At 48.0% G+C, this 27,901-nt stretch overlaps 1 protein-coding gene across 2 annotated transcripts; it reads right to left on the reverse strand.

The window, feature by feature from the left end:
• Positions 1-203: 203 nt before the first annotated feature.
• Positions 204-27,901, reverse strand: CCDC6 (coiled-coil domain containing 6). Of its 2 annotated transcripts, none has more exons than XM_078875544.1 (9): positions 27,566-27,901; positions 17,391-17,540; positions 16,802-16,930; positions 16,218-16,321; positions 15,712-15,875; positions 13,732-13,888; positions 5,699-5,799; positions 4,218-4,339; positions 204-2,581 (listed from the first exon to the last, which is right to left on the reverse strand). In XM_078875544.1, the coding sequence occupies exons 1-9, from the start codon at positions 27,854-27,856 to the stop codon at positions 2,462-2,464; spliced, it is 1,338 nt and encodes a 445-aa protein (XP_078731670.1). In that variant the 5' UTR covers positions 27,857-27,901; the 3' UTR covers positions 204-2,461. The 2 variants fall into 2 exon arrangements, with proteins under 2 accessions (XP_078731670.1, XP_078731671.1); XM_078875545.1 differs by having other exon boundaries at positions 4,218-4,336; positions 27,566-27,900.

Below are 27,901 nucleotides of genomic sequence, written 5' to 3' on the forward strand. Positions count from 1 at the left end.
CGCGGGTAACAATGCGTCGTACGCTGGAAGCCGGGGGTTCCCGTAACGCGCTCCCGCGATTTTGTCCCCCCGCCGTTCGAAATGAAAGCCTCGACTCCCGGCGGTTTATGCAACATTGGCGAGGCGCGTCCCGAGAGCCGCGTGGGAATGACGGCTCGCAACACCAACACTGGCTTCACCAAAGCGTCAGGACATCGTGGAAACTAGGTGCAAGGCTTTAATCACAACATTCATTCGCAAAAGACGAGATAAATCTATTGTCACACCTGCGTCCGACATTTGCTGCAGCTGAACAAAAGGCCGTTTGCACTCTTAGGGAAAAATCATGGTTTCTGTTTGCTATTGTATATTTATTCCTGTCTTTAAAAAAATACCGTTATGTGAGAATGCTCTGCTTCGTACTAATACTAAAGAATTAACAAGTAATAATACTTGGGAGAAAAGTTTTTTAGAATCGCGAGCACACACAAAAAGAAACCTCTAAGCTGTCCACCACAAATTGTTGCCGCTTTCGCGACAGCTAGACTCGAACGAAAGATTATTCTCATTTGACGAGCTGTCTTCTGTTAAACCATTGGCCAGAGTGTCGGGTCATTACGTTTCATTCAGGGAAAGACGGGAAAAAAAACGGCCATCACTTCTCAAATACCAAACCACGTTATTTTTCTGTAAACAATAACGGCAGCAGCAGTGTAAACAAGTGAACGCGAGCTGTCCGGAACGCACGCTTCGTGAAAATATCGGACGCAGGCAGGCCTCGAGATTTTTAGAAGCTCTACTTTCAAGCAAGGTCCCTTCCCACAGCTGCTACGAAGCGGCCACCTGCACAAGTCACCTACAAGCGTTCCAGATGGCCGCTCGTAAACACAAACACGCTCCACTCGTCTTTTTGGGGGGCCACGGCGATGACTTGAGGATTTTCCACACCCCAATTTATTTGGCGCCAGTTACAAGTTCCAGTGACCCCCCTCCCCACCCCCGCATGCCCCATTTTTGTCGCTGGGTCACCCCCGCTGACCCTAGCAAGGTCAATTGTAGTGCGAACGACTGCCAGAGTTTTTGTGTCCCCCAAGTGCGGCGAAGGTGGACGTTTCTTCGACAAAACAGGAAAGTGAAATGGGCAGACCATCCCCTTGTCCACAGCGGTTGCTCACAATCCCGGACAGTCTAAACAGTTTAACCGGGACAGAGGGGGAAGGATTTTTGGCATCCGCTGGGTGGCTTAGCGGTGGGCGTACTTCGCCACCGGGGACGGTAGCAGTGGCGCCGCCGGTTCCCGCATCCACACAGCGTGGTGAGGGATTAACGTTCCCAAAGTGCGCCGTCTGCCGTAAAGTGTGCAAGAGAGACCCTGTGACATCGTCCGCAAATTGTTGATCATTGTGTGCCACAGCCCGATAACCGCGCTTTAAAAATTATCTACGAATATAGCATCAGGGAAAAGAGTGAGTTGGGTTTCTCAGGTCTCGCTTGCAAGAGGTCGCATCTCAAGGGGTTCTTGCCCAACTCCTCTGTATGGTTGGCATGCAGTACACAGAAGCACTGGGTTTCCAAAAACAATGATTCTCTACGGGAAGTTTAAACCTCGAGCGTGTTTTCTTCATACTGTCCCTTTGCGGGTTTTCCTAGTCTGACGGTTAGTGCTCAGATAGTGTACATTCAACGACTCACTCCACTGATTAGGCAAATAAAGCATTGAATTTTTGTTTTTCGCTGCTTAACACGATCACATTTACGTTCAACAGGTCAAACGGAATTACACGAATCACGCTGAGATGAAGAGCTAACACGCACAACGCTGCTCACAAACCACGCCACCTAATGTTTCACCGACGGACTATCACGTCTGTTAAAACAAAAAACCATGTACAAAAATGATTATGTTAGACATGCTTATTCGACAGCCAAAAGAGAAAATGAAAACAAAATCAAGCCACACACGTGTCACAGTGCAAGCAGCAAATAGGACGGTTGACGGGACGTGTTGGGGAACGCCCGAAGCAAGGCCTAGACAGTCAGGCTCCAGCCGGGCCGAACAATACAGGGGGCGGCACTAGGCCGCATCCTTGCTTGCCTAGAAGGAACCTGCTCGCGCTACAAGCAGGGGCGGTGGTGCTGACCGGTGCGAGCCGCTATAATCTACGCGGACGCTGCCACGAGACTTCGCCAGCCCCAAAACTAAACGGTTACGGTTCGAGAGCGGCCAAAGAAAATCACACGCGGATAACGGCGACAAAAAAATAAACAACGCAAAAGGAAAACGGTGAAAGATCGATCGCTAACCCACCGCACGCAACCTGGAAACTCCGAACCAAAACGTGGCGGCACCGCAGCCGCTGGTGAAGCCACTCCATTCCGGAAATCGGCGTTTTGGGAGCGGCAGCGGCGAGAGCGACGGGAGCGGTGGGAGTTGTGGTTGCGGTGGCCGGAGAAAGGGCCGTGCAGCTCGCCGGGGGCGGCTTCACTGCTGGGGCGGCGGGGGTGGCGGCGCCTGGCTGCTGCTGCTCGAGGTGTTGGGCGATGGCGGCGGAGTCGGGCGCTTGAAGCGGTCGGGGCTGCTCCCGCGTTTCGGAGACGGGCGCTGCGGTCCATCGAGTCACGAGGTCAAAGGGAGGGGGCGGATGGGTTCACAGGGGTCGAGGGTTATTGGTGGAAGGGTACAAAGAGGTGAGAGGGTAATGATCAGTGAACTGGCACTCATTAGTTGATACGATACTGAACGAGCTGTGATGAGAACTATTATTAATCTATTATTAATCATCATTATTGGCCATGATAAATCCACTGCTGGATGAAGGCCTCTCCGAGCCATCGCCATCTTTCAAGGTTTTGTGATGCAACATTTTGTTTGGCACCTGAACGAGCCAATTTCATCGCTCAATCTCTTTACAATAGCTGTAACAATGCTATTCCTCTTTCCAAGATACAGTCTCAATTTCAGGAGGGACCTCCCCTGGAATGCTTAGATAGCTCCTTTTCGAATAGCTTTTTGCGTGTGGGAGGAGTACCCTGAGCAACTCCACGCACAGGACTCACTCGGGTTCACAAACCTTTCCTGACCACCTCACAGCTTGGAGCGTATGGGAGTTTCGCAATTCTTGTGTTGCATCGCAAGCACGCACCACCACCAGGAGTTAAGGAGATGGTTTTCAAACAATGTGTTCGGGTTACGCAAAACATTTATAAACAAGTGTGTATATTATTGGGCATTTCTACACATTCACAACATCCTGGTAATATGTGCGTGATGTCAATTTAAAGATAATTATTTATAGATTCATGAGGTGTGGCTCTTGGGAGAGTAAGATCGATGGTTTTACGTGCAGACAAAACGGAATGCATCATCGCCACCACGTGGATGAAAAGTGAGGTCCGTCCGAGTACGTCTGACACCACCACCACGGTATTCTGTAAGACTTTCTCCTCCCTTATTAAGGATGAATGATGAACTGTCGCGTCTAAATCACAGCACTAATTGGGTGATGTATCACGTCCAAGGAAAAATACACCACCACTACAATGCAATTTTTTAATAGAGCATCCAAATGTACTTCTATTTTTGCTTTAGCCAATATGGTCAGGAGCTAAAGGCCAATGATGGCTTCAGGAGAGACTGTGTAGTTTTGCTATTCCTCCTCCTCCTTTAGTCCACAGTTTGTGTTGCATGGTCACAATCACAACAACTTGTCTTTAATTTTATATTCATGAAGGAGATGTACCGCAGATGCGGTGTAGAAAGTAGGCAGAGGAAAAAACCTCTGGGAGCCAATAGCACAGATGGCTGGGGGCAAGGAGCTCCACATCATGGGAGCAGAAGGCGCAACTTCATTGAATGAATGCTGACCCACATCCTTAAAGTGTCTGACACGTACATTCAACAACGTGCAACCGCCCTTGCTATAATGCACGTGCGTTTGTCTTTGTGCGTGTGGGAAGCGGTGGTTGGCATACTGCGCCTCTAACCCAGCAACCCGAGTTCGATTTCCGCTCACGGCCAAAGAATATTTGTGATGAATATTTGACTGGACCCGGGCACCCCCGAGGTCAACTCTGTCACTGTTGCGATGTGTAAACATCAGCACTCGGGAGACAATGCGCGGTGCTGGCCTTCATAGGTGCTCATTAGCAGGCACTTGGCCCAGCAGTCTGTGGAGGCTATATGGGGGGGTCTCTGTCTTGCTCTGTACATGCGCGATCGTGTGTGTGTGTTTACATACAGGCATGCCCTGGCCCGTTGGGCCGTGCAGGCCGGGTGGGAGGTGGTGGGCGGGCGGCGTGGAGCGGCTGAGCGTGGAGGGTGGAGTGAAGCCGGCCGGGTGGCTGCACAGCGAGATGCCTGCTCCACACGGCACCAGCACACAGACGCATACAGACACACACAGGTACGTACCGACACGTACAGACAGGCACACACAAGAGACACACACAGGCACGTACAGACACACACAGGTACGTACCGACACACACAAGCGACACACACAGGCACATACCGACACACACAGAGGCACGTACAAACACGTACACACAGGCACAAGCATGCACAGAGAAATAGTAGTTGTTATTGGGCAGTTCCATAAAACTTTCAAAAACATCCCAATGGCACGTACGTTTTTGCGAGAGTTTTAGAAACTGTTTAGCCAGAGGCAGCAGGTCATGAACACAACCTTGGGTGTGTCTCTACTTGTTTCGGCATTATTAAAGTCATAGATGCGTCAATGGGTTATATATTGGTGCTTGACATTTTGAAAGTGCTGTGTATAAAACAACAGGGATATTTCACGGCACATTGTCAACCTACTTCTGAATAAGGGCTTCCTTCCCACAATGCGGTGTCTGTTACGAGGATCACTTGCCCATGCTTCACCATGCTGGTCAGTGCAGGTTGGTGGAGGGGGCACCCAAGACCAGTTCAGATACCACTCACCACTGATGTTAGCCATGGCCGGGAATCAAACCCAAAGCCTCCGGATTTATAGCTCGGTGCACTAACCGCTGCATCACCGCTCCATTCCATGTCGTATACAGTCACGGGACGGTGTTTGACCCTTCCACCGCACATGTGAGCTGAAATGGTGTCAATGTGTACGCTTGAAATAATTTAATTGGTGACAAACAGCACTGGTTACACGAAACACAGTTGGTATTCCAATAATACTTTGCCAATTAGTTTGTTTGACGTTCATAAAACTATCTGCAAAAAGGAGAATGCATGTGAGAGGACACCTGCCGAGGAGATGGAGCAAGGAGATCAGCTCCTGTGCAGAGGCCTTCATCCATCAGTGGTTTGGCCATGTCTGATGATAATAAAACTAAACCGAGCTATGCAGCTCTTTTGCAGAAGCCACCTGGCCACAAATGAGAGGTCAACAAAGTTGCTCATCACATGGGAATTTATAGCGGCCAAATACTCTTAAAGAGTGTTTTTTCATGTGGAGGGGAAAACCGGAGGACCTGGACAAAAATCTACTTGACCACGGGGAGAACATGCAAACTACAAATAGACAGCAGGCATCAGGGTCGGGATCGAACCCACGACCTCCTGTATACCAGGCAAGGGAGTTATCATCTTACAGTTGCCGGGAACCACGGTGCGAGCGACTTCTGAGCGCGCGTTGACACACCGGGTGTGCGTTATCTATCGGTACGCCGCAGACGAAAGGGGGCACCGAGCGAGCACGCGGGGACGAGCGCTTCTCACCGGGAGAGATGGGCCGGCTGTGGCTGGGCGACGACGCATAGGGCACAGGGCTGCTCACGGTGCGGGGGCGGATGCCCTGCGAGGCCAGCTCGTTGAAGTGTCTGTCAGACGTGGTCACGCGAGCACCGCCACCACCGCATTAAGCGGTAGTTAGTGGCAGCCGCGTAACGAACAAACGAGCAAGCGAGCAGGTGGCATCTCTCGGCAATGGCTTTGCCACTACTTCCCCAGTGCAGTGCCAGTTACGGGTCCCTGTGCGTGTGTGTGTCACATGTGGTGATGGCCACCCACCACTTTGTGTGCCATGCAGGCCTTTATAGGTGCTGCTCACTAACAGCACTTGCCTCAACAGTGTGTTGTGTCACTTGGCCAACACGTGGATCGCAATCCACGGGTGGATGATCGCTAAATATGTTTGTTAAACCCGGGACAGAATGAACACTGACATAAGCAGACAACAATTTTCGTCATGGCTGATGGCAACAAAAAAATCCCCAACGAAAACTTTACACATTCAAACAATGATAACTTCTATTTTTCGATTTAAAGCTTTCGTGACTGCAGGGATCCATCTTCTTGGTTCTTTCGGTAAAGTCACGTAGAAGGGAAGTAATAAAATAATAAAAATAAAAACATAATAAAACAATTCTCACGACGTTTCGGCCACAACGCAAGCAGCCGTCCTCAGGCGAAGAATGAGAACATTATCAAGCTAGGAGCTTATATAGGTGTTGCGAGGAGGAGCACCTTAACAAAAGAATGTGCATATGAAGAGGAATTTAGCATACCAATGGACAATGCGTAGGAGGTGGGCGGAGGGGTTTCAAAGTCCCATTATGCCCATGCCATTATGCAGGATCAACAGCACCACGGGGGGGCGCAAGGAACAGCGTTAATAAAGGAAAGGAATGTTAGTGATATGTAGCTGCATTTACCAAACAACCACGTAGAAAACCAAAGTAAAAACTACATAAAAAAAAACTAAAATATAAACTGAAACTTACTATACTCTACAATAAGCTGAGTTACTAACAACAAATAATAAATTACAATTCTACGTCGTAAGAAGTATATAATATACTTCCATCTAAACTTTATTCTCTTAGCATATACAGTACTATATACTGCCATAGATAAACCCAACATTAAATTATATACTGTATTCCTGTAAACCACCCTATACTTTATACATTTTAATATAACACTATGTATTATTCAACTCACCCTAATGTGTATCGAAATGGTTTATTACGTCCTTCCAATGATTGCTAAGCCTGAATCCATCTTCTCGGTTAAAATTGTCTCTGTGTTTGTATATGTGAATCGCCTCATGAACGAATCTCTCATGATAGCCAGATGGCTTGCAGAGAACCTCCGTCTTGGAGAAGTCAATGTCATGTGAGCCCACTGAGTTGTAACAGTGGTCTGCCACGGCTGAGGTGTTTGTCCTACCGTGTTTTAGATCAGCTTTATGTTCACGAATGCGGTCTGAGACGTGTCGTTTGGTTTCCCCAATGTAACTGCTACCACAGAGGCAACTTAGTTTGTAGACGCCAGGGTACTGTATGTCTGGAATCACATCTTTTACAGATGGTACCAGATCACGGATTTTATGTACTGTGTTGAATCGGACCTGGATCTTGTGTTTAATCAGGATTTTGGAGATCTTTTTTGTGACCCCAGCAATGTAGGGTAAGGTGATGGTCTTGAAAGGCTCCTCAACAGGATCTTTCTTGATGGTTGGAGTGATGGCTTTGCGGATTGTGTAGTCGGAGTAACCATTAGCCTTAAGAGCTTGGCGTACGTGTTTGAGTTCACTGGAAATGTGTTCATGGTCGGAGATGCATTGGGCTCTATGATATAGAGTCTTGATGAGGGAATTCTTCTGGGATGGATGGTGGTGGGAATCCGGTTTTAGATAAGCATCCGTGTGGGTGGCTTTCCTGTAGACAGAGTGGCTCATTGAACCATCAGGTCTCCTTTTGATTAGGACATCCAAAAAGGGTAGCTTGCCATCATTTTCGACTTCCATGGTGAATCTGATGGCTGGGTGTATGGAATTGATGTGGTCGAGAAATTGGTCTAGAGCAGGCCGGCCATGTGGCCAGATGACAAAAGTGTCGTCTACGTACCTCTTCCATAAGGTCGGGCGTAGAGTGGCAGTCTGGATGGCGTCCGTCTCAAATTTCTCCATGAAGATGTTGGCTACAACCGGAGATAGGGGGGAGCCCATTGGGGTGCCCTCAATTTGCTTGTAGAAGGTTCCATTCCAGGTGAAGTATGTATTGGTTAAGCAGTGTCTCACCAGGGGGGGTACCCCAGCATTTAGTCCTTGATGAACCAAGTCTTCAATGATTGCGATGGTGTCAGGCACAGGCACCTTGGTGAACAAGGAAACCACATCAAAACTGACAAGCAGGTCGTCTGGGGACAGGGCAATCCCCTTGATTGTCGATACCAGGTCAGTAGAGTTTAGTACTGCAGAGGTGGTTTTTCCAGTGAAAGGCCGTAGGATTTCGGACAAAAAACGAGCCAGTTTGTAAGTGGGGGAGTTGATAGTAGAGACAATGGGACGAAGAGGTGTATCTTCTTTATGTATCTTTGGCAAGCCGTACAATCTTGGTGGCCTGGCTGCAGAAGGTTTCAACGAGAACTGTTTGGTCTGATCAATTAATGCGGTTGAAGCAGAAATGATGTTGTTGGTTTTGGAGACGAGGCTGTTGGTGGGGTCTCTTTTTATTTTTGTATAGCTGCCATCGTTGAGTAGTTCTTGAATTTTGTTGTTGTATTCTATTTTGTCCATGATGACAGTGGCATTGCCTTTGTCGGCTGAGAGGATGACAATGTCATCCCTCTTTTTTAATTGAGCTAATTCAAAACGCTCATCTTTGCTGATGTTGCTAGCTGGCATCTTAGCGTTTTTGAGGGTTACAGAGATTTCAGATCTTGCTACGTCTGCAGCGATGTGATTCAAGCCCTTGAGAGCTACATCTACTCGAGCAATTATATCATTAACTGGTATGTGTCTAGGTGTGACTGCAAAGTTTAGTCCTTTAGCTAAAACGGATTTCAAACCTTCAGAAATAGGACTGTTACTGCGATTAATTACGACTTTGTTAACATCTAGCTTTTCAATGTGTGGGTCCGGTTTCTTGTTTGAGAGGCGGTTGAATTTGGAAATCAAGTTGTCCTTACATTTAGTCGACATAGCGGCAGCTGAAGAGGCAGTCATTTTTTCCACGTGTTCCCAATCCGATGTGGACATTGTTGCACTCAAAGATAAGTGTGATTTGTAGAGTGTCTTGTCTAACTGATCTAGTTCGGTGCGCGTAAGTCTGATTTTCTCTGAGATAAGAGCTAAGCTAGTTCTAGACAGAATTCGTTTCGCATTAGAAGAAGTTACAGCAGCAGATGTTAGTGTAAATGCGTTTGGTATTACCTTAGAGTCGCGGCATCTCTTCAGAAAGGTGAGAGACTCGATTAGCTGAGCCTTCTTATCCCGGAGCTTGTTGAAGGATCTCAAAGTTATGTGGAAACCCTCCCCGTAGAGGCGGTTAAATTTCGATTTAAAGCTTTCGTGACTGCAGGGATCCATCTTCTTGGTTCTTTCGGTAAAGTCACGTAGAAGGGAAGTAATAAAATAATAAAAATAAAAACATAATAAAATAAAACAATTCTCACGACGTTTCGGCCACAACGCAAGCAGCCGTCCTCAGGCGAAGAATGAGAACATTATCAAGCTAGGAGCTTATATAGGTGTTGCGAGGAGGAGCGCCTTAACAAAAGAATGTGCATATGAAGAGGAATTTAGCATACCAATGGACAATGCGTAGGAGGTGGGCGGAGGGGTTTCAACGTCCCATTATGCCCATGCATAATGCAGGATCAACAGCACCACGGGGGGGCGCAAGGAACAGCGTTAATTATTTTATTACTTCCCTTCTACGTGACTTTACCGAAAGAACCAAGAAGATGGATCCCTGCAGTCACGAAAGCTTTAAATCGAAATTTAACCGCCTCTACGGGGAGGGTTTCCACATAACTTTGAGATCCTTCAACAAGCTCCGGGATAAGAAGGCTCAGCTAATCGAGTCTCTCACCTTTCTGAAGAGATGCCGCGACTCTAAGGTAATACCAAACGCATTTACACTAACATCTGCTGCTGTAACTTCTTCTAATGCGAAACGAATTCTGTCTAGAACTAGCTTAGCTCTTATCTCAGAGAAAATCAGACTTACGCGCACCGAACTAGATCAGTTAGACAAGACACTCTACAAATCACACTTATCTTTGAGTGCAACAATGTCCACATCGGATTGGGAACACGTGGAAAAAATGACTGCCTCTTCAGCTGCCGCTATGTCGACTAAATGTAAGGACAACTTGATTTCCAAATTCAACCGCCTCTCAAACAAGAAACCGGACCCACACATTGAAAAGCTAGATGTTAACAAAGTCGTAATTAATCGCAGTAACAGTCCTATTTCTGAAGGTTTGAAATCCGTTTTAGCTAAAGGACTAAACTTTGCAGTCACACCTAGACACATACCAGTTAATGATATAATTGCTCGAGTAGATGTAGCTCTCAAGGGCTTGAGTCACATCGCTGCAGACGTAGCAAGATCTGAAATCTCTGTAACCCTCAAAAACGCTAAGATGCCAGCTAGCAACATCAGCAAAGATGAGCGTTTTGAATTAGCTCAATTAAAAAAGAGGGATGACATTGTCATCCTCTCAGCCGACAAAGGCAATGCCACTGTCATCATGGACAAAATAGAATACAACAACAAAATTCAAGAACTACTCAACGATGGCAGCTATACAAAAATAAAAAGAGACCCCACCAACAGCCTCGTCTCCAAAACCAACAACATCATTTCTGCTTCAACCGCATTAATTGATCAGACCAAACAGTTCTCGTTGAAACCTTCTGCAGCCAGGCCACCAAGATTGTACGGCTTGCCAAAGATACATAAAGATACACCTCTTCGTCCCATTGTCTCTACTATCAACTCCCCCACTTACAAACTGGCTCGTTTTTTGTCCGAAATCCTACGGCCTTTCACTGGAAAAACCACCTCTGCAGTACTAAACTCTACTGACCTGGTATCGACAATCAAGGGGATTGCCCTGTCCCCAGACGACCTGCTTGTCAGTTTTGATGTGGTTTCCTTGTTCACCAAGGTGCCTGTGCCTGACACCATCGCAATCATTGAAGACTTGGTTCATCAAGGACTAAATGCTGGGGTACCCCCCCTGGTGAGACACTGCTTAACCAATACATACTTCACCTGGAATGGAACCTTCTACAAGCAAATTGAGGGCACCCCAATGGGCTCCCCCCTATCTCCGGTTGTAGCCAACATCTTCATGGAGAAATTTGAGACGGACGCCATCCAGACTGCCACTCTACGCCCGACCTTATGGAAGAGGTACGTAGACGACACTTTTGTCATCTGGCCACATGGCCGGCCTGCTCTAGACCAATTTCTCGACCACATCAATTCCATACACCCAGCCATCAGATTCACCATGGAAGTCGAAAATGATGGCAAGCTACCCTTTTTGGATGTCCTAATCAAAAGGAGACCTGATGGTTCAATGAGCCACTCTGTCTACAGGAAAGCCACCCACACGGATGCTTATCTAAAACCGGATTCCCACCACCATCCATCCCAGAAGAATTCCCTCATCAAGACTCTATATCATAGAGCCCAATGCATCTCCGACCATGAACACATTTCCAGTGAACTCAAACACGTACGCCAAGCTCTTAAGGCTAATGGTTACTCCGACTACACAATCCGCAAAGCCATCACTCCAACCATCAAGAAAGATCCTGTTGAGGAGCCTTTCAAGACCATCACCTTACCCTACATTGCTGGGGTCACAAAAAAGATCTCCAAAATCCTGATTAAACACAAGATCCAGGTCCGATTCAACACAGTACATAAAATCCGTGATCTGGTACCATCTGTAAAAGATGTGATTCCAGACATACAGTACCCTGGCGTCTACAAACTAAGTTGCCTCTGTGGTAGCAGTTACATTGGGGAAACCAAACGACACGTCTCAGACCGCATTCGTGAACATAAAGCTGATCTAAAACACGGTAGGACAAACACCTCAGCCGTGGCAGACCACTGTTACAACTCAGTGGGCTCACATGACATTGACTTCTCCAAGACGGAGGTTCTCTGCAAGCCATCTGGCTATCATGAGAGATTCGTTCATGAGGCGATTCACATATACAAACACAGAGACAATTTTAACCGAGAAGATGGATTCAGGCTTAGCAATCATTGGAAGGACGTAATAAACCATTTCGATACACATTAGGGTGAGTTGAATAATACATAGTGTTATATTAAAATGTATAAAGTATAGGGTGGTTTACAGGAATACAGTATATAATTTAATGTTGGGTTTATCTATGGCAGTATATAGTACTGTATATGCTAAGAGAATAAAGTTTAGATGGAAGTATATTATATACTTCTTACGACGTAGAATTGTAATTTATTATTTGTTGTTAGTAACTCAGCTTATTGTAGAGTATAGTAAGTTTCAGTTTATATTTTAGTTTTTTTTTATGTAGTTTTTACTTTGGTTTTCTACGTGGTTGTTTGGTAAATGCAGCTACATATCACTAACATTCCTTTCCTTTATTAACGCTGTTCCTTGCGCCCCCCCGTGGTGCTGTTGATCCTGCATAATGGCATGGGCATAATGGGACTTTGAAACCCCTCCGCCCACCTCCTACGCATTGTCCATTGGTATGCTAAATTCCTCTTCATATGCACATTCTTTTGTTAAGGCGCTCCTCCTCGCAACACCTATATAAGCTCCTAGCTTGATAATGTTCTCATTCTTCGCCTGAGGACGGCTGCTTGCGTTGTGGCCGAAACGTCGTGAGAATTGTTTTATTATGTTTTTATTTTTATTATTTTATTACTTCCCTTCTACGTGACTTTACCGAAAGAACCAAGAAAATGATAACTTCTACCAATAAATGGCACTAGTAATTTGTCCGCAGTATATTACAGGGTTACATCCGGGTAAATGTTGGTGCTCACTTCTTGGAGGATGGTGGAGCCCGTTGAAAGCCATTAGAATAGATTTTGGTTCTTTCGGTAAAGTCACGTAAATAGAAAAACAAAAAAGACTGCTTGTGTTGCGACTGAAACGTCGTGGGTTTTTTGCTTCTATTATTTTCTATTTATTATTACTATTTTATTTGTATTATTTTCATTTTATAAAAAAAACATTTTTTAGATTTTTTTGTTTTTCTATTTACGTGACTTTACCGAAAGAACCAAGAATACCATTAGAATATATTACAGTGCTCGGTGTAATTGGTGTATTGGCCACCACTGCTCAACTGCATTCAAGCCAGGGCTCACCAGACCAGCCTCATTGCTCAATCCACTGCTGTAGGAAGGTCTCCCTGAGCCATGTGGATCGTAAGGAGTTGTTTGACTATACATTGCCATGCTAATCAGTGTGGGTTGGTGATGATGGGGAGCATAGATGTGAAAGCATATAGCAGCAGTAGAATAATGGATGTGGCTACACTGACACGTAGCCCCACAGTAACCTGCATTACCTCATGCAGCTGCACAAAACCATTTAAATACTCAACAGCCTAAACCACAGCTTAGCTTCTGAGGTCTGATGTAATGGGGCACACATTCCAGGTGATGTGTGCGATGATTCATGATGGAGGGCGGAGCAAAGCCAGCCGGGTAACTGCATGGCGAGATGCCTGCTCTACATCGCACGAGCGCGGCACGTGCTGGGCACGAGCACGGCACGAGCGTGAACGAACGCGGAACGAGCGCGGAACACGCGCGGCACACGCGCGGCACACGCGCACATGGAGACATTTTATCTGTTGTTGGGCAAGGCAAAAAGTTAGCGAACCTCACACGAACAACACATTTGGGGGTGTATCAATTTGAAGGTGATGATTTAGAGTTGAAAACTGTTTAGCAGGGGTGGTGGCTCATCACACGACGCTCGCCCCCCTGCACCTCTCGTCGTCCATCTCCAGGCTGGACTCGCTCTCGGAGAGCTGGCGGCAGAGCGCCTCGCGCCGTTCCATCTCGCGCTGCAGCTTGCGCTGGAGACGCAGGTTTTCCTCTCGCATGTGGCGCTCTTCCTCCAGGTACTGCGCCATCTTCTCCGAGTCTGCATGCCGACGTACACACGGACGTACACGGGAACACGCACGTATGCACATGATGCACGCACACGTACGCACGTACTAAACAAAGGCAAAGATCCCCCGTATAACCTTAACAGACTGTTGGGGTAAGTGCTGTTAGCGAGCAGCTATGAAGGCCATCACGGTACGCGAGGGGTGGGTGGCCAGCACCACGCCCGGCGATGTTTACACACTGCACCAGGTACTCAATTGAGGCTCAATCATCACTGGTGTTGGCCGTGAGCAGGAAATGAACTCGGGGCCACGGGGTTCGGAGCGCTTAACCTCAAATATCTTTTTTGTCACTGGCATAGCGTGCCTGGCATCGTGTGGCTGGCATAGTGTGACTGGGATAGAATTGTAGTGACATCAGGGATGTCACTGTATGGTGCCGGCCCAGAAGGGCCGTGGCGTGCGATGCATTTCCATCGCGTACACCCCGTGGTGGGTGTAGTACCAGCCCTAGCGGGGCTTGGTGAGCACTGGGATAGCGCAGGCACGACGCATAGCGTGCAGTGCGGTCTCCCACAAGGGAAAGCGGGAGAGTGTCAGCCCAAGGACAGGGTTGCCTCGGGCCATGGCACTCTGGTTGACCCTGCAAACATGTGATCCGGAGTGTCCACAGAGAAGCCCCCAGGTGGGGGGACTAGGGGGTGATCACGTGTCCGGGGAGAGCTCTCGAGAGGGATCGAGGGGGAGCTAGAAGGCTCAAGAAGGCGGACGGGGCCAGGGGCGGAGCGGTCCCAACCCGTGGGGGGATATAAGGCGGGTCCCTGAGAAGGACCTGGGTCGCTGCATTCTACAAGCTGGAAGTTCTACGTCTCAAGCTGGAAGCTCTACGTCCTACAAGGCATCAACACGTGGTCGCGGACCCGAGTGAGGGCCCCACCCTTCGTAGCAGTAACTCCTCTGTATAGGGTAGTTAGCTGGGTGGTCACCACCCTAGGCTGTATCTGGCGAAGGGGCAGTTGCCCCTTTGTGTTACAAATAAAAGTGTTGCCTCTAAAAGGAACAACGTCTGCGACTCAGTTGGACTCACTACAGAATGACTGGCATATTGCGTAGCTTACACACCATGACTGGCATATTAGCGTGGTTGGCATGGGCCCTGGAATGAAATGGGCAACCGCCCCCCGCCCCCCCCCCCCCCATCTGCCCACTTTGTGACCTGGCGCTTGGGCCCCTCCGGCCCATAGGCCCCGGTGCGATTGCACCGCCTGCACACTCAGCAGTTATGCACCATTTACTACGCTCCATGCGTCATTATATCTCGTGCGCGATAAGGTTTAAGGTGTCAACCAGACACCCAGAGATCGATATAAACTAAATGATGAAACTAAATTATTTTTAATTTTTCAAGATAAGGCCCACTGAGCTATATAGATTCTTTTTCAGAAATAACCTGGCCGCAAATGATAGCTCAAGGAAGTGGTTTAGCTTGTGGGAATTTATAGCAGCCAAATAATCTAAATGCATGTTTCTAAATGTGGAGCGAAAAAGCAGAGGACCTGGAGATTATGCAAACTCCAAATAAACACGCATCGTCAGGTTTGGGATAAAACCCCCGACCGGCTGCATATCAGGTGAGGGAGTCACCATCTCACCACCAATAACGTTACGAATAAACACACAAATGAGTACAATGCGGTTAAAGGGACGTGAGGTGACAGTAAACTAACTGCCACAAGCTGCATGGCGCGGAGAGGGGACTCTCAACCAGCAGTGGACTGACAAGAGGGCTGGGCGGGAAAACGTCTACCGTGGTGTTGTATCACTGGTCTGAACGTTTGGCGTCGGTGGTACGTACGTTGCACCTGGTTGGCCCTCAGCTGTTTCTTGAGGCGGTCCACCTCGTGCCGCAGGAAGCGGATGTGGCGCATCAGGTTCTCGGGGGTCTCCGACGTCTCCATGGAGACCTCCTGCGGGGACGGCGGAGCTGACACGGGCTGCTCCAGCTTCTCCTGCAGGATCCTGGGGGATTGCAGCGGGAGTCGCTAGCATCGCCACGAACATCGCCGCCGCGAGCATCGTCACGGCGAGCGCCGCGAGCATCGCCACGGCGAGCCCCGTCGCTCGCAGTGAGCGCCGTCACTCGCTGCGAGCGCTGCCACTGGGTTGTGAGCATTAACGAACGTAGGATTTATGACGAAGGTTAATGGAGTACAATGAAAAAAAGACCAATTTTTTTTTACAAACAAGGATCTTAACTTTAACGGAATCGCAGTCCCACATCGCGATGATCCATCGCATCGCTGGGTACGGTGACTCGCTGGACGATGTGATAACGACGACGCTGACCGCGTGACCACTCACCGCTTCTCAGCCTCCAAGCGATCCATGCGCTTCCACAGCCGGTTCACCAGGGCCTCCTGCTCCTGCTCCAACGTGTTCTCCAGATCGATCTTCTCGCGCCGCAACTTTTCCAGCCACACACGCACAGAGAGAGCAAACGCCGTCAAACCAACATGGCGGGGGGGGGGGGGCGCCTTGTGTGGTGTCTGCCGCAGAACTATTTAACTATTTTTATTTTACCAGGTAGAATCTTTATTTATCGTGGATAAATCCGATGAGCTATACCAGGAAGTGAGCTCGTTCCAAAAGTGAGGGGCGGCAACACGAGATGATTTTTCACCGTAGTCAAAATCTCACTCTGGGTGCATTCAGGAGACAAAGCCAGGAGCTGCCAAGGCAAAGCGATGAGGGCTGCAGTAAAAAGGCGCTCACGGAGGTGTTCACCAATCTTTTCCATTCGTAAATTAAGCCGGTGAACACTGCGTGCACCATGGTTGGTAACCACAGAAAGATGCTGCTGTATAAATGGGGCAGAGTCTCTGGTAGCGGGGGGGGGGGGGGGATGGAGAGGGTAGGGGGGATACAGGCGGGGAGTGGGGGGGTACCTGCTCCAGGGTCTGCTGCTTGGTGAGTGTCTCGCTCTCCAGCTTGCGGATCTTCTTCATCAGCTTGTTGATCTGGAACTCCTGCTCCTGCTCCAGGGTCTGCTCCAGTTCGGCCTTCTCCTGCCTCAACTGCGAGTGTGCAGCATGTTCACACACACATACAACAGGCAAAGATCCCCCGTATTGTCTTTGACAGACTATTAGGGCAAGTCCTGTTGGCGAGCACCCATTATGGCCGGCACGGCACACTGACAGGGTGGTGTGACACGTGCATATACACAGTGAAACATGGATACACACAGAGTAACACGTGCATATACACAGTGACATGTGGATACACACAGAGTAACACGTGCATATAGAGAGTGACAAATGGGCACACAGAGGGACGCATGCACCCATCGAGCTTTAGCTCCAGCGAAAAACGTCCGGCTCGCTCGAACCAATGCTGGCGAACCCCCAGATGCTTAAGGGCCAGGACCCTCCCTGTTAGATACGGGTGCTAGTTTGACGCGAACTCCTTGGTAAATTGCAAGCCGTGTCTCCACGGCGACGGAACGCAGCCGAGCGAAGGGGCGCCCCACCACACCTGCATGAGTTTGCGCGAGAGCTCGTTGGTCAGGAACTCCTCCTCCTGCTCGTAGTTCATGGCCAGCGTCTCCTTCTCCTTCTTGAGCGCTTGGATCTTCTTGAAGAGCGTATTGCTGATGAACTCCTCCTCCTGCTCGGCACGTGCTTGCTGCGGACACAGGAGGAGGAGGGGAGACAAACGGGAATGGGAGACTCAGAAAAACGGTGGTGATGGCCAGTGGGTGCCATCTCATTCACGGGGATATATCATCCGAAGGTTCCAGCAGAAGTAACAAGTAAACCCGTAAAAAGAAAGTTTTTCACTATAAATCCTTTATATGCGTGGCGGCTAGAGTCGTCTCGTCATCTGGCTTGAGATGGCTGCCACCTATGCGTCAGATGATTGTCTGCCACCATTAAGCAATTGGTAATTAAATATTTAATTTGTTTTCCCTAAACAGTGTAAAATTTTGGATTTTTTTTCCACGAAAATTTATTGTCACACACAACGAGTCTGTGTGGAAAATGTCAGCTCGATTGGATCACGGGAAGTGGGTTAAAAAACGAGCGAAAGATTTGCACAGTCCTAAGCAAGCAAGCAAACTTAATATAAAGGATTTACAAATATATTCGCCTGTGGAGGACGCGGGGATCGATCCCGCGACCTTTGGCATGGGAAGCGAGGGCGCTACCAACTGCGCTACTCCGCCACGGCCTGTGGAGGGGTTACGCTCTGGGCTCTTACACTCTGACGTTCAGCCAAAGAATGCGTTCTATTTGAATATATGTAAAATAAAAATTTTTTTGCCTAAAAAGTGTAAAATTTTGGGAATTTTTTTTCACGAACAATAATTGTCTGGCACAACGAGTCTGTGTAGAAAATGTCAGCTCGATTGGATCACGGGAAGTGGGTTAAAAAACGACCGAAAGATTTGCACGGTCCTAAGCAAGCAAGCAAGCACGCACGCGAACTTAATATAAAGGATTTCAAAACAAAACAACAGGGTCATGTGTTTCAGAATATTTATACCGAAGGAATCCGATGAGCTGTAAAGCTCTTTTTTAAAGCCGTCCAGTATGGGCGAATCATAACGTTACAACAACGAACAATACAAAAAAATATACAAATAATACTTAACTACTTTTACCTTACCAGGTAAAGCCCACTTTTTATCAATCAATCAAGTCTTTATTTCTATAGCACTATTTCGTGCAAAAGATGCAATTCAAAGTGCTGTACAGATAAAAGAAAACATTGTTAAAAGACTAAATCGCAAAAACAAAAGCAATTTCCGTACAAAACTAAATTGCATTATAATAAATTGCTATCGAAGGCATATGAAAAAAGTAACACTATAAAACAGGGGTCGGGAACCTTTTTGACTGGGAGAGCCATAAAAGCCAAATATTTCTAAATATATTTCATTGAGAGCCATATAGTATTTTTTAACATATAATAAATTAAATATGTCTTACTTTTAATGCGACTTCTGGTGCTGCATGGTTTTGCTGATGGCCTTGTAGTATGGTTCATACGTGGTGAGGTTGAGCTTCATGCAGGCGTTGAGGCTTCCATTAGTTAAACGTGAGCGTAGGTTGGTCTTAATGTTCCTCATATGCGAGAAGGACTGCTCACATGCATATGTAGAGCCAAACATGGTCAATACGGCAATACTCACATGCTGCATTGTGTGGTATGTCACAGGAAGCTCGTTCCAAGTTTTAAGAATCAGCTGGTCTTCAGGTTGAAGATTTTTTATTTCTGTCCACTTGTGTTCCCTCGCCAGCTCTGCTCGCTGTCGCGCAAGACTTTCCAACTCTCGATTAAGTGAATTGAACTTACTCATCCACATGTCTGATGCCTTCAGGTCAGCAACTTCCAGCTCAAAATCTCAGATAGAGACCCCGGGGATGCATGTCAGGTCGACTTTGTCCACTGCACACTCATGTGGATGAGTGATGAACTTGAAAAGACCAGTGCGCGCACGAAATTCTCCAAAACGTGCTTTGAATGACTGCAGGAGATTGGACGTAAAGCCAGCTAGCTGCTGGAGATCCAGATTTTGAGTGGAGTCACTTGCTAAGCATGCATCTATAATTTGTCACAGTCTTTCAAAGTGCAGAAGACGACCTGTTTCAATGTCCCTGAGAAAGACTTCCAGCTTGCTTTCAAATGCAAACACTGCTTGTTGAAGGGATGATATTGTATTTCCAATACCTTGCATTTTCACATTGAGCTGGTTCAGATGGCCAATTATGTCCACGAGATAGTGAAACTGCAGGAGCCAGTCAGTGTTGTCTAGTTCAGGATGCTTGACGCCTTTCATTTCAAGAAAAGTCCGGATTTCACTCAGGCAAGCTGCAAAACGGCTGAGCACCTTCCCCCTTGACAACCAACGCACGTTGCTGTGTAAAAGCAGACAGGGATAATGATTCCCAACTTCTTCTAACAGAGCTTTAAACTGGCGATCATTTAAAGCTCGGGCAACAATAAAGTTGACCACTCGAATGACCAGCGACATCACCTCACCAAGCTCCTGGCCACACGTCTGAGCGCAAAGCGCATCCTGGTGCAGGATGCAATGAAAACTTAGGATGGCTCTCTTTTCATGTTCACGGAGAAGCGCTACAAATCCTTTGTTCTTCCCCAACATACAGGGTGCACCATCAGTACAGACAGAAATAAGTGTATCCATCGGTAGTTTTTTTTCTTTAGCAAACTCCATGAAAGACGTGAATAAATCCTCTCCTCTTGTTGTCCCTTTCATTGGCAAAACAGCCAAGCTTTCCTCACGCAGTGTGTCACCTGCAGCATACCTGGCAATTATACTGAACTGAGATAGATGGCTAACATCTGTTGACTCATCTAACGCGAGAGAAAAGTATGTCCCGGCGTTTATGTCCTTTATTTGTTTCCTCGACTTGATTTGCCATCATGATGCTACGATCGTGAACAGTTCTTGCTGACAGAGGCATGTCTTTTATTCGTTTGATTATCTTGTCTTTATTTGGGAAGTCATCAAACAGTTCATTGGCCACATCAAGCATGAATGTTTTGGCATACTCGCCATCTGTGAATGGCTTTCCATTCCTTACTATTGCCAAAGCACCTGCAAAGCTAGCGGAATTCCCGTCACCTTGCTTGGTCCACACACGTAGTTGCTGCTGACTCGTCTGCACTCTCCGCTGTAGCTCTTCGCATGTCTTTTTCCTGCTGTCCCCCGCTGGATATTTCGATGCAAATGAAGCATGGTGTGTATCGAAGTGCCGCTTTATATTTGACCGTTTCATCGATGCAATTTTATCATTGCATATTAGACATACCGCAGATCCTGCTCTCTCCACAAATGCAAATTCTTCTGTCCACGCAGCCTGGCTATCTGATCAAATGGATTTCTTCACCTTTACAATGACCCGTGACATGCTCGCGAGCCATTGGTTCCCGACCCGACCCACGGGTCACGGGACCCGTGAAATTTATCTTCAAAACTAATTTCTGTTTACTTTAAAATGACACAGTATTATTAAGCAATATCACAAGTATTTTAAAATCAGTTCCAAACTGATTTTTTTTTATTTATGAATTTTATTATTATTTTTTTCAACTCAAAATTGTCTGGGAGCCATATGCCGTCACCGGAAGAGCCATATATGGCTCGCGAGCCATAGGTTCCCGACCACTGCTATAAAAGTTTAAAAAGGTAAGTTTTTAGATTTAACTCAAAATTGCTTACTGATTGGCATCTACAGCATTAGCAGTGTCTGTCCCCAACGAATTAACATCAGCTTTGTCAATCCACTGCTGGACTAAGGCCTCTCCACGCCGAGCCTGTGATGGGGGTTGTTTGAGCATACTTCACCACGCTGGTCAGCGAGGGTCGGTGAAGGGGACGTTACAATCCGGTTCAGCTATCGCTCGCCACCAATGTCAGTTGTGGCTGGGAATTGAACTCGGATTGCATGAACCACTACGCCACCGCTCTGCCCCGGTGTGCAGCAGAAGTTATTCCAATTAATCGAGCCGTAATTTGTTCCCACGAAAGCCTCACCGAGCCCCAAGGATGATTGTTCAGAGGTGGACAGATGACTCTTGAGCTTAAACCAGGCTCCCAAGGTTAGCGAGTTAATGGTCTCGGCTACCTTAGAAATGATTGCACATTAATACATATTAAATGTAGTTTTTGGTTAATTTTGGAATACTTCTAGCTCTCAGGACTACAAGATACGTATTGCCGTGCGCATAAAACAGTCATAGCATGGAGATGTTTTTGTGTTGACGAGACATCAACAACAAGAGAAATATAACGGAGGAAGATTAAAATAATTCGTACTTAGTGTGGATGGAAACCAGGGTGCACGGAAAAAGCCCACACACACAATGGAGGAATGCACTAAAACTCTTAACAAGGCAGAAGATAAATCTATTTTTATTAATGTATTACCGGACAGACTTGACCATTCGCGAAATCTGCCACCAACAAATATCTGCGGAAACGATCAGCAAGATAATCCGCTGGGCTCAGATTAATACCGGTATGAACATGCCTTTGTAAACCAACAGCCAACCTGCCAGAGATCTATTTTTAAAGCGGCTTGCGCCGCGAGTCAGCGCACAATGCGCGCGGGTATCGATTCTGCACGCCGCCCGCTATCCCTTGTTAAGTAGATTTCAATGAAAAATCATCAGCCCGCTGCAGAGACGCGGTCTACAACCGTCAAACGGCCCCGAGGTCATTCCAGGCGAAGAGATGCCGCCCCCCCCCTTCTGCCGCTTCAGGGCTTCACAACACCTGCCTCTTACAAGGACTCCAGCAACTGCCGCAAGAATAATGAGTTGAGTTGGTGCTTCAGGTTGCCAGGTTTTGTGACCATACAATAATGGCTTGCCTTGGCAACAGGCTTAACGGTTGTTATCATGACCCCGACGACACTGGGTCACACAGATAATTCCATATAAATCACGGATGTAACGTTTCAGGGACTCTTTTGGCAGCGGTGAGCAAACACAGGCCGAAAATACAAATCTCTATCACCATTGGTAGTGATATGTTTCGGGCAACAGGCCTTGTGCAGAGCTGATATAGAGGAATTACGGATTTTTATTACACCATTTATATAGCCACTGGCTCGGGATGTAATGATGCAACAATCATTTATGATTTTATGCAAACAACATGCAAATGATAATCTCATGAAGCATTCTAATGGAGTGAACAAAACTAACTGTACAAATGAGACAGGACAAACAAGGAACATACACAAAAGACAAAAATAATTAATTATTGAATCCAAACCAGGACAATGATTTGTGAATCGCTGGGGACGAAGGGGAGCCTTTCTTAATAGCACATCAATGAGCTTCTTTACAGCACATCAATGTGCGATGAAGAAGACCCACTGACCGCAAGATCTGACCATGGACGGATCCAGTGCTCGCTGAGCTGCACGGGCTTCCGGTTGCCAAACGAATACTTTATAAGGTCGCACTCATGACACAAAGTGCTTGCAACAAATTAACAAACAATACCTTGCTGATCTCGTCAAGGAGCATAAACTGTCACGCGAGCCCCGGTCATCCTCGCAGCGGCTTTTGGCTAGCCATCAAAAATGATGGTCACTGGATCGGGCGCTTTCAGATGCACTTCTGTGGCCACCTGGAATTATGTTCCTTCCAAACTTAGGAAGCCACTGAGCCATGCATTTTTAAATCGAGATTGACAACTCATTTCTTTAGAACTGCTTTTTGTATATAGTTTGTCGTCCTTCCCCCACACCTCCAAATAGTGCGGTTGGCTACGTACAGTGCGAAAGAAGTTCAACATACACACATACATCATTCGATGTCTGATGCCGTATCAACCCGGCCATGCCGAAACTGATCCCAGAATCCGGTGCCTGGTCTCACTCCCTGATCCGTGCTGCAATTTCCGAGGTGCTCGCGAGAAACATTCCACCGTGCGACCTCAAGTTTAACTTCCCAGTGGCATTAAACGCACAGGCAGAGTTAACTTAGATAAATATGACTTCAACCGCAGGCTATGTTAACCTTTGTTAAAAAGTAACCTTCCTAGTGATCAACCTCATCCCCCTTTGCGAGGAGCAGTGGGTGATGGGAACCGACCTGCACAAACTCCGTGGCTCTTGCAGACAAAAACGTGGACCCTGGCATCGTCGGCCCAGGCCTAGCGCACTCGTGTTCTCTTTTTCCTTTTCCGCCCACACTCCCAATATTATGCTCATCAGAATCAGAATATTTATTGAGGCTGGAGGAATCCGATGAGCTACAGAGCTCTTTTTTCACAGATGTCCAGTATGGGCGGGTCAGAACGTTACAACGACAACCAATACAAAAACATGATGAGAGTACAAAGTATAGAAAAGTATATATCCTGACTTGGCTATCAGTGTCACGTCCAAAGAAGCCATTCATATTTCTCCCACAGCAGTGCGACCCTTTGTGTTGGAGAACGGCCCGTGGAGGCGGCTAGCACAGAGCCACCTCTGAGACCTCTGGTCCCAATCGCTCTGTACAAGAGAGCGAGGTACATAGCATGCCAGTCACACTGATATAGTTTTAGTTCTCAGTTGGAATTTATCCGAATTAAGCTCAGACCAGATTTACTGTGTTGGGGTTTTTTTGTGCATTTGGTGACTGGACGCTTGCTTAACGGCCACGCTGGTTTAAAGAGCAAAACCCTGGACCAGTTTTGATCTTGGGGGTCTTATCAGCATGTTCAACAAATATTGGACTGACAAAAAATATCCGTGAAGGGGTGGGAGTTTGTATTACATGATATTTGCACATGATCCTCCATCACGGTGCACACTGTGCAAATACTAATTATGATGGTCAAGTGCTGCAGGCATTTAAGCGCTGTGTAGAAATTAAAAGCTGGAAATCCTTATCATGCGGCCATCCGTAGGAAGATCTTCCAATAAAAAACATCGATAGTGAATTAGCAACCGCTTTAAATAACCCAGAATAGGGCAGCTTCCAAAAATTATCGATGTAAAAATGCAGGTTACAAATAACGAATCAATAACTCTAGTAAGAATCAATTTTCATATAGTCGCGTCAATCATGTAAATACATCACATGATGCTGCGCAATCCGTGACACATGGAGGCGCATAGATTAAGATGTTTTAAGCCAATTAATAACAAGTGTTTATACATGTGGGAGGAACCCAGAGCACCCAGAGAAAACCCACACGTGCGAGGGGGCAACAATCTATCAAATAGAGATGGGACAGATTGAGATTAGTCTGCACTTGATCCACCAACCTCGCCTCCAGCGCCGAATTACAGGCATGTGCCACGCACCAAGTTCACTGGCTGTGCTACCGAGGAATATCCATGTGTCCTGCTAACAATGCCTCCCAGCTGTGTGGGGAGGAACACTCTTCAAAATGTTTGGTGTTCATGCGCTCTCTCTAGCCTTAACTCACCCCAACTTATTTCACGTTAAAGACAAGACAAAGATCCCCCCCATGGCCTCAATAGACTTTTGGGGCAAGTGCTGTTAACGAGCACCTATGAAGGCCAGCATGGCACACCAGGGGGTGGGTGGCCAGTACCATGCCCGATTGCAGTCGCTGCAGTGGCAATATTTACAAAGCGCAACAGTTAGTCATTTGAAGGTAAGTCGACCTAGGCGAGGCCCAGGACCGGTTCAGATAATCGTCACTGGTGTTGGTGGCCTTGGGTGGGAATTGAACTCGGGTCACCGGGTTCGTTGCGCAGCGTGCTGACAGCTACACTTCCGCACAATGTCATACACGCACCAAACACGTTTCCTCACTAATCATTTGGAAGTTGCTAAAGTTCCACAAATCCATCAGCGGCACTCTCGATTTTTTACACTGAGATTTTGCCAGCGGTTGATTATTTTTCACGAGTACATTGCCAGTTTTAATTCAGCACCGGTGTAAATATGTCGACACGAGTTATTACCGCCGGGGCTCCACCAGAATTTACGACATTTATGATGAGTCGGCAGCGAGCCAGACGGCTGGCTCCGCTCGCACGAGCAGAGAAAAGATCAGGGCGAGATGAGCTCGCAATGACCCACTCCACTACACGCCGCTCACCACAGCCACCGCTGGCACAACGACAGAGAAAAAAACGGGCACATGCTCGTTCCGACATGCATCGTAAAGCCGGCACGGGGGCATCCAATCACGGGCCGGGATAAATCCAGTGTGTAAATCGGACAGACAGTCGTGCCTGTCTGTTGGTTTTACACACTGGCACGGCTGCAACTTGCCCGAATCCCGGTCCGGCTATTCACTTTGCACGCGCAGCTCCGAGCGCGATAACGTTTGTGCGAAGCGCGACGAGGGCTTCCGCACTGTCAATTTTTTTACTCTGAGAGGAGTCTTACCGGTGGTTAATTTAGGGCAGGGAAATGCTGTCACGTGGGGAAGGGGGAGGGAGGGTGGGGCATGTGATGGATCTCTGTGCTCTAATTGAGTTGAATAATTTTCGATGGAAACTGATCCACCGAGCCGGGTCTTCTTCTACGTACCGAAAACGGGGAGCGTCGGCTGAGCCCTGTCGAGCGAAACCACTTGTGTGGGCGAGCGAGGCCCAGTGTCGATGATGAGTCAGATTCGTGGCACGCTTGAAAATGCATGGAGCGGGCAGGCGGCAGACCGTGGCGAGCATTTGTTTAAAACCTATAAACATTTCTGCGCAACACATGGTGGCCACGGACAGATTTTGCGCTTCACATGGGAGAGTCACGCGCCGAGCTGCTTGCTCCTTGCTGGGAGGCAGGCTGCGGGTGGGATGGACGTCTGTGCGAGGTGCTGACCACTCCTCTGCCAGGCCACCCTCTCTCAGTCGGGCCATAATAACACCTGGGGTCTCGCCCCGTGACCTCCTGTGGTTTCGTGGAACACCAGCGGTTGTTGTCTTTGTGCGTGGTGCACAATGTGCAGGGAGGAGGGGAACCAGGTGGAAGCAGGTTGACAAGGCCCCAGGCACCAACATCGAACCACAACGTGTGGGTGTTCACATGTGATAGAACTAGAGCTTTGGAGTGTGTGAAAAAACCCAACAAGTTGTGACCTTAGCAAGAGGCAAAGGGCAGCGAAACGTCTGCAGACAAATGTTTATATTATGCTGACCTACTCAGGGCGAGTATATGAACACAGCCAAGCAGGCAATGGAGTCCATAGCCATTCATTAACGCATAATTGGCTTACCGGTTAGTGTGCCAACATTCATACCGCTAGATAAATCGTAATCATTATCTCATCTGTATGAAAGCAGGCAAGCAAGCGTACACTGGAGCCATCTTACGGAGCGAGAACTGTGAGCTCGAGGCATAACCGTCCGAAGGCCAGGGTAACGGTGATGACTGAGTCACATTGAGATGTGATGACGATGATAATCAGGGGTAGGGCCCAGTTCTGCTCTTTCCTTTTGCTCACTTCAACCTCTTTTCTCTTCTGCCTCCTCTCAGTTATCCGAGATGTTAACTACCTCGCCTGGTATACATCTGACGCCTGCTGTTTTCCCCCCCTCCACATTTAGAAACATGCGTTTAGAGTATTTGGCTGCTAGAAACTTCCACGTGATAATCCACGCCATTGGGTTATCATTTGTGGCCAGGTCGCTTCTGAAAAAACGCTCAAAAGCTTAGTGGGCCTTACCCAGTAAAATACAAATATAAAATAGTAAATAGGATCTCACTTATCCATCTCCCCACTTTTCCTTCCACTCCTCCAATCTCTCCACTCTTCCTACCTCTCCCTTCCATGTCTCGACTCTCCCCCTTTCTGAACATCCTCACCTCCCTTCTCTCCCATCCCACGTCTCCATCGTCTCTCTCACACCCCCCCGTTATCACCACCACCATCACCACCACCATCATCACCTTACCATCACCACCACCATCACCACCACCACCTTACCATCACCACCTTACCATCACCACCACCACCTTACCATCACCACCACCACCATCATTACCACCACCATCATCATCACCTTACCATCACCACCACCATCACCTTACCATCACCACCACCACCTTACCATCACCACCACCATCATCATCTTCCCTTCCTCCGTCATGCTTCTATCATCTCCACCTCATCCCCTCCCACCCCGGTCCCCACCATCTCCCGTCGTCTCCTGCCGCCACCGCCGCCACCACCACCGCCGCCACCCGTGCCCGCGACTCACGATGGTCACGCTGGCCCTGCGCAGCTCCTTGTTCTCCTCCTGCAGCGCCTTGCACTTGAGCTTGTACGTCTCCAGCTCAATCTTCAGCACCTTGTTCTCCTGCTGCAGGGACGCGATGCGGTTGCCGAGCTCCTCGAGGCGCTGGAGGAGGGCGCCCTTCCCTCCTCCTCCTCCACCACCTCCTACACCACCTCCGCCGCCGCCTGCTCCTCCTCCTCCACCTCCTCCGACTCCTCCAACGCCGCCGCCACCGCCGCCGTCCGTGTCGCTCTCGCTCGCGCTGTCCGCCATGTCGTCTCCGAGCCGCCGCGTGACGTCACCTCCGGATCGATCCGA

This window comes from Lampetra fluviatilis, chromosome 41 (genome assembly GCF_964198595.1).
Source record: "Lampetra fluviatilis chromosome 41, kcLamFluv1.1, whole genome shotgun sequence".
Taxonomy (NCBI): domain Eukaryota; kingdom Metazoa; phylum Chordata; class Hyperoartia; order Petromyzontiformes; family Petromyzontidae; genus Lampetra; species Lampetra fluviatilis.

What these genes read in the sequence shown, in the direction of transcription:
- CCDC6 (XM_078875544.1), bottom strand. Translation starts at nt 27,856, where the DNA reads ATGGCGGACAGCGCGAGCGAGAGCGACACGGACGGCGGCGGTGGCGGC. An exon ending in GAGGGCCAACCAGGTGCAAC is followed by an intron (nt 13,889 to 15,711) that starts GTACGTACCACC and finishes GTCGGCATGCAG; the next exon opens with ACTCGGAGAAGATGGCGCAG. An exon ending in CAACGGGCCAGGGCATGCCT is followed by an intron (nt 2,582 to 4,217) that starts GTATGTAAACAC and finishes GATGGACCGCAG; the next exon opens with CGCCCGTCTCCGAAACGCGG.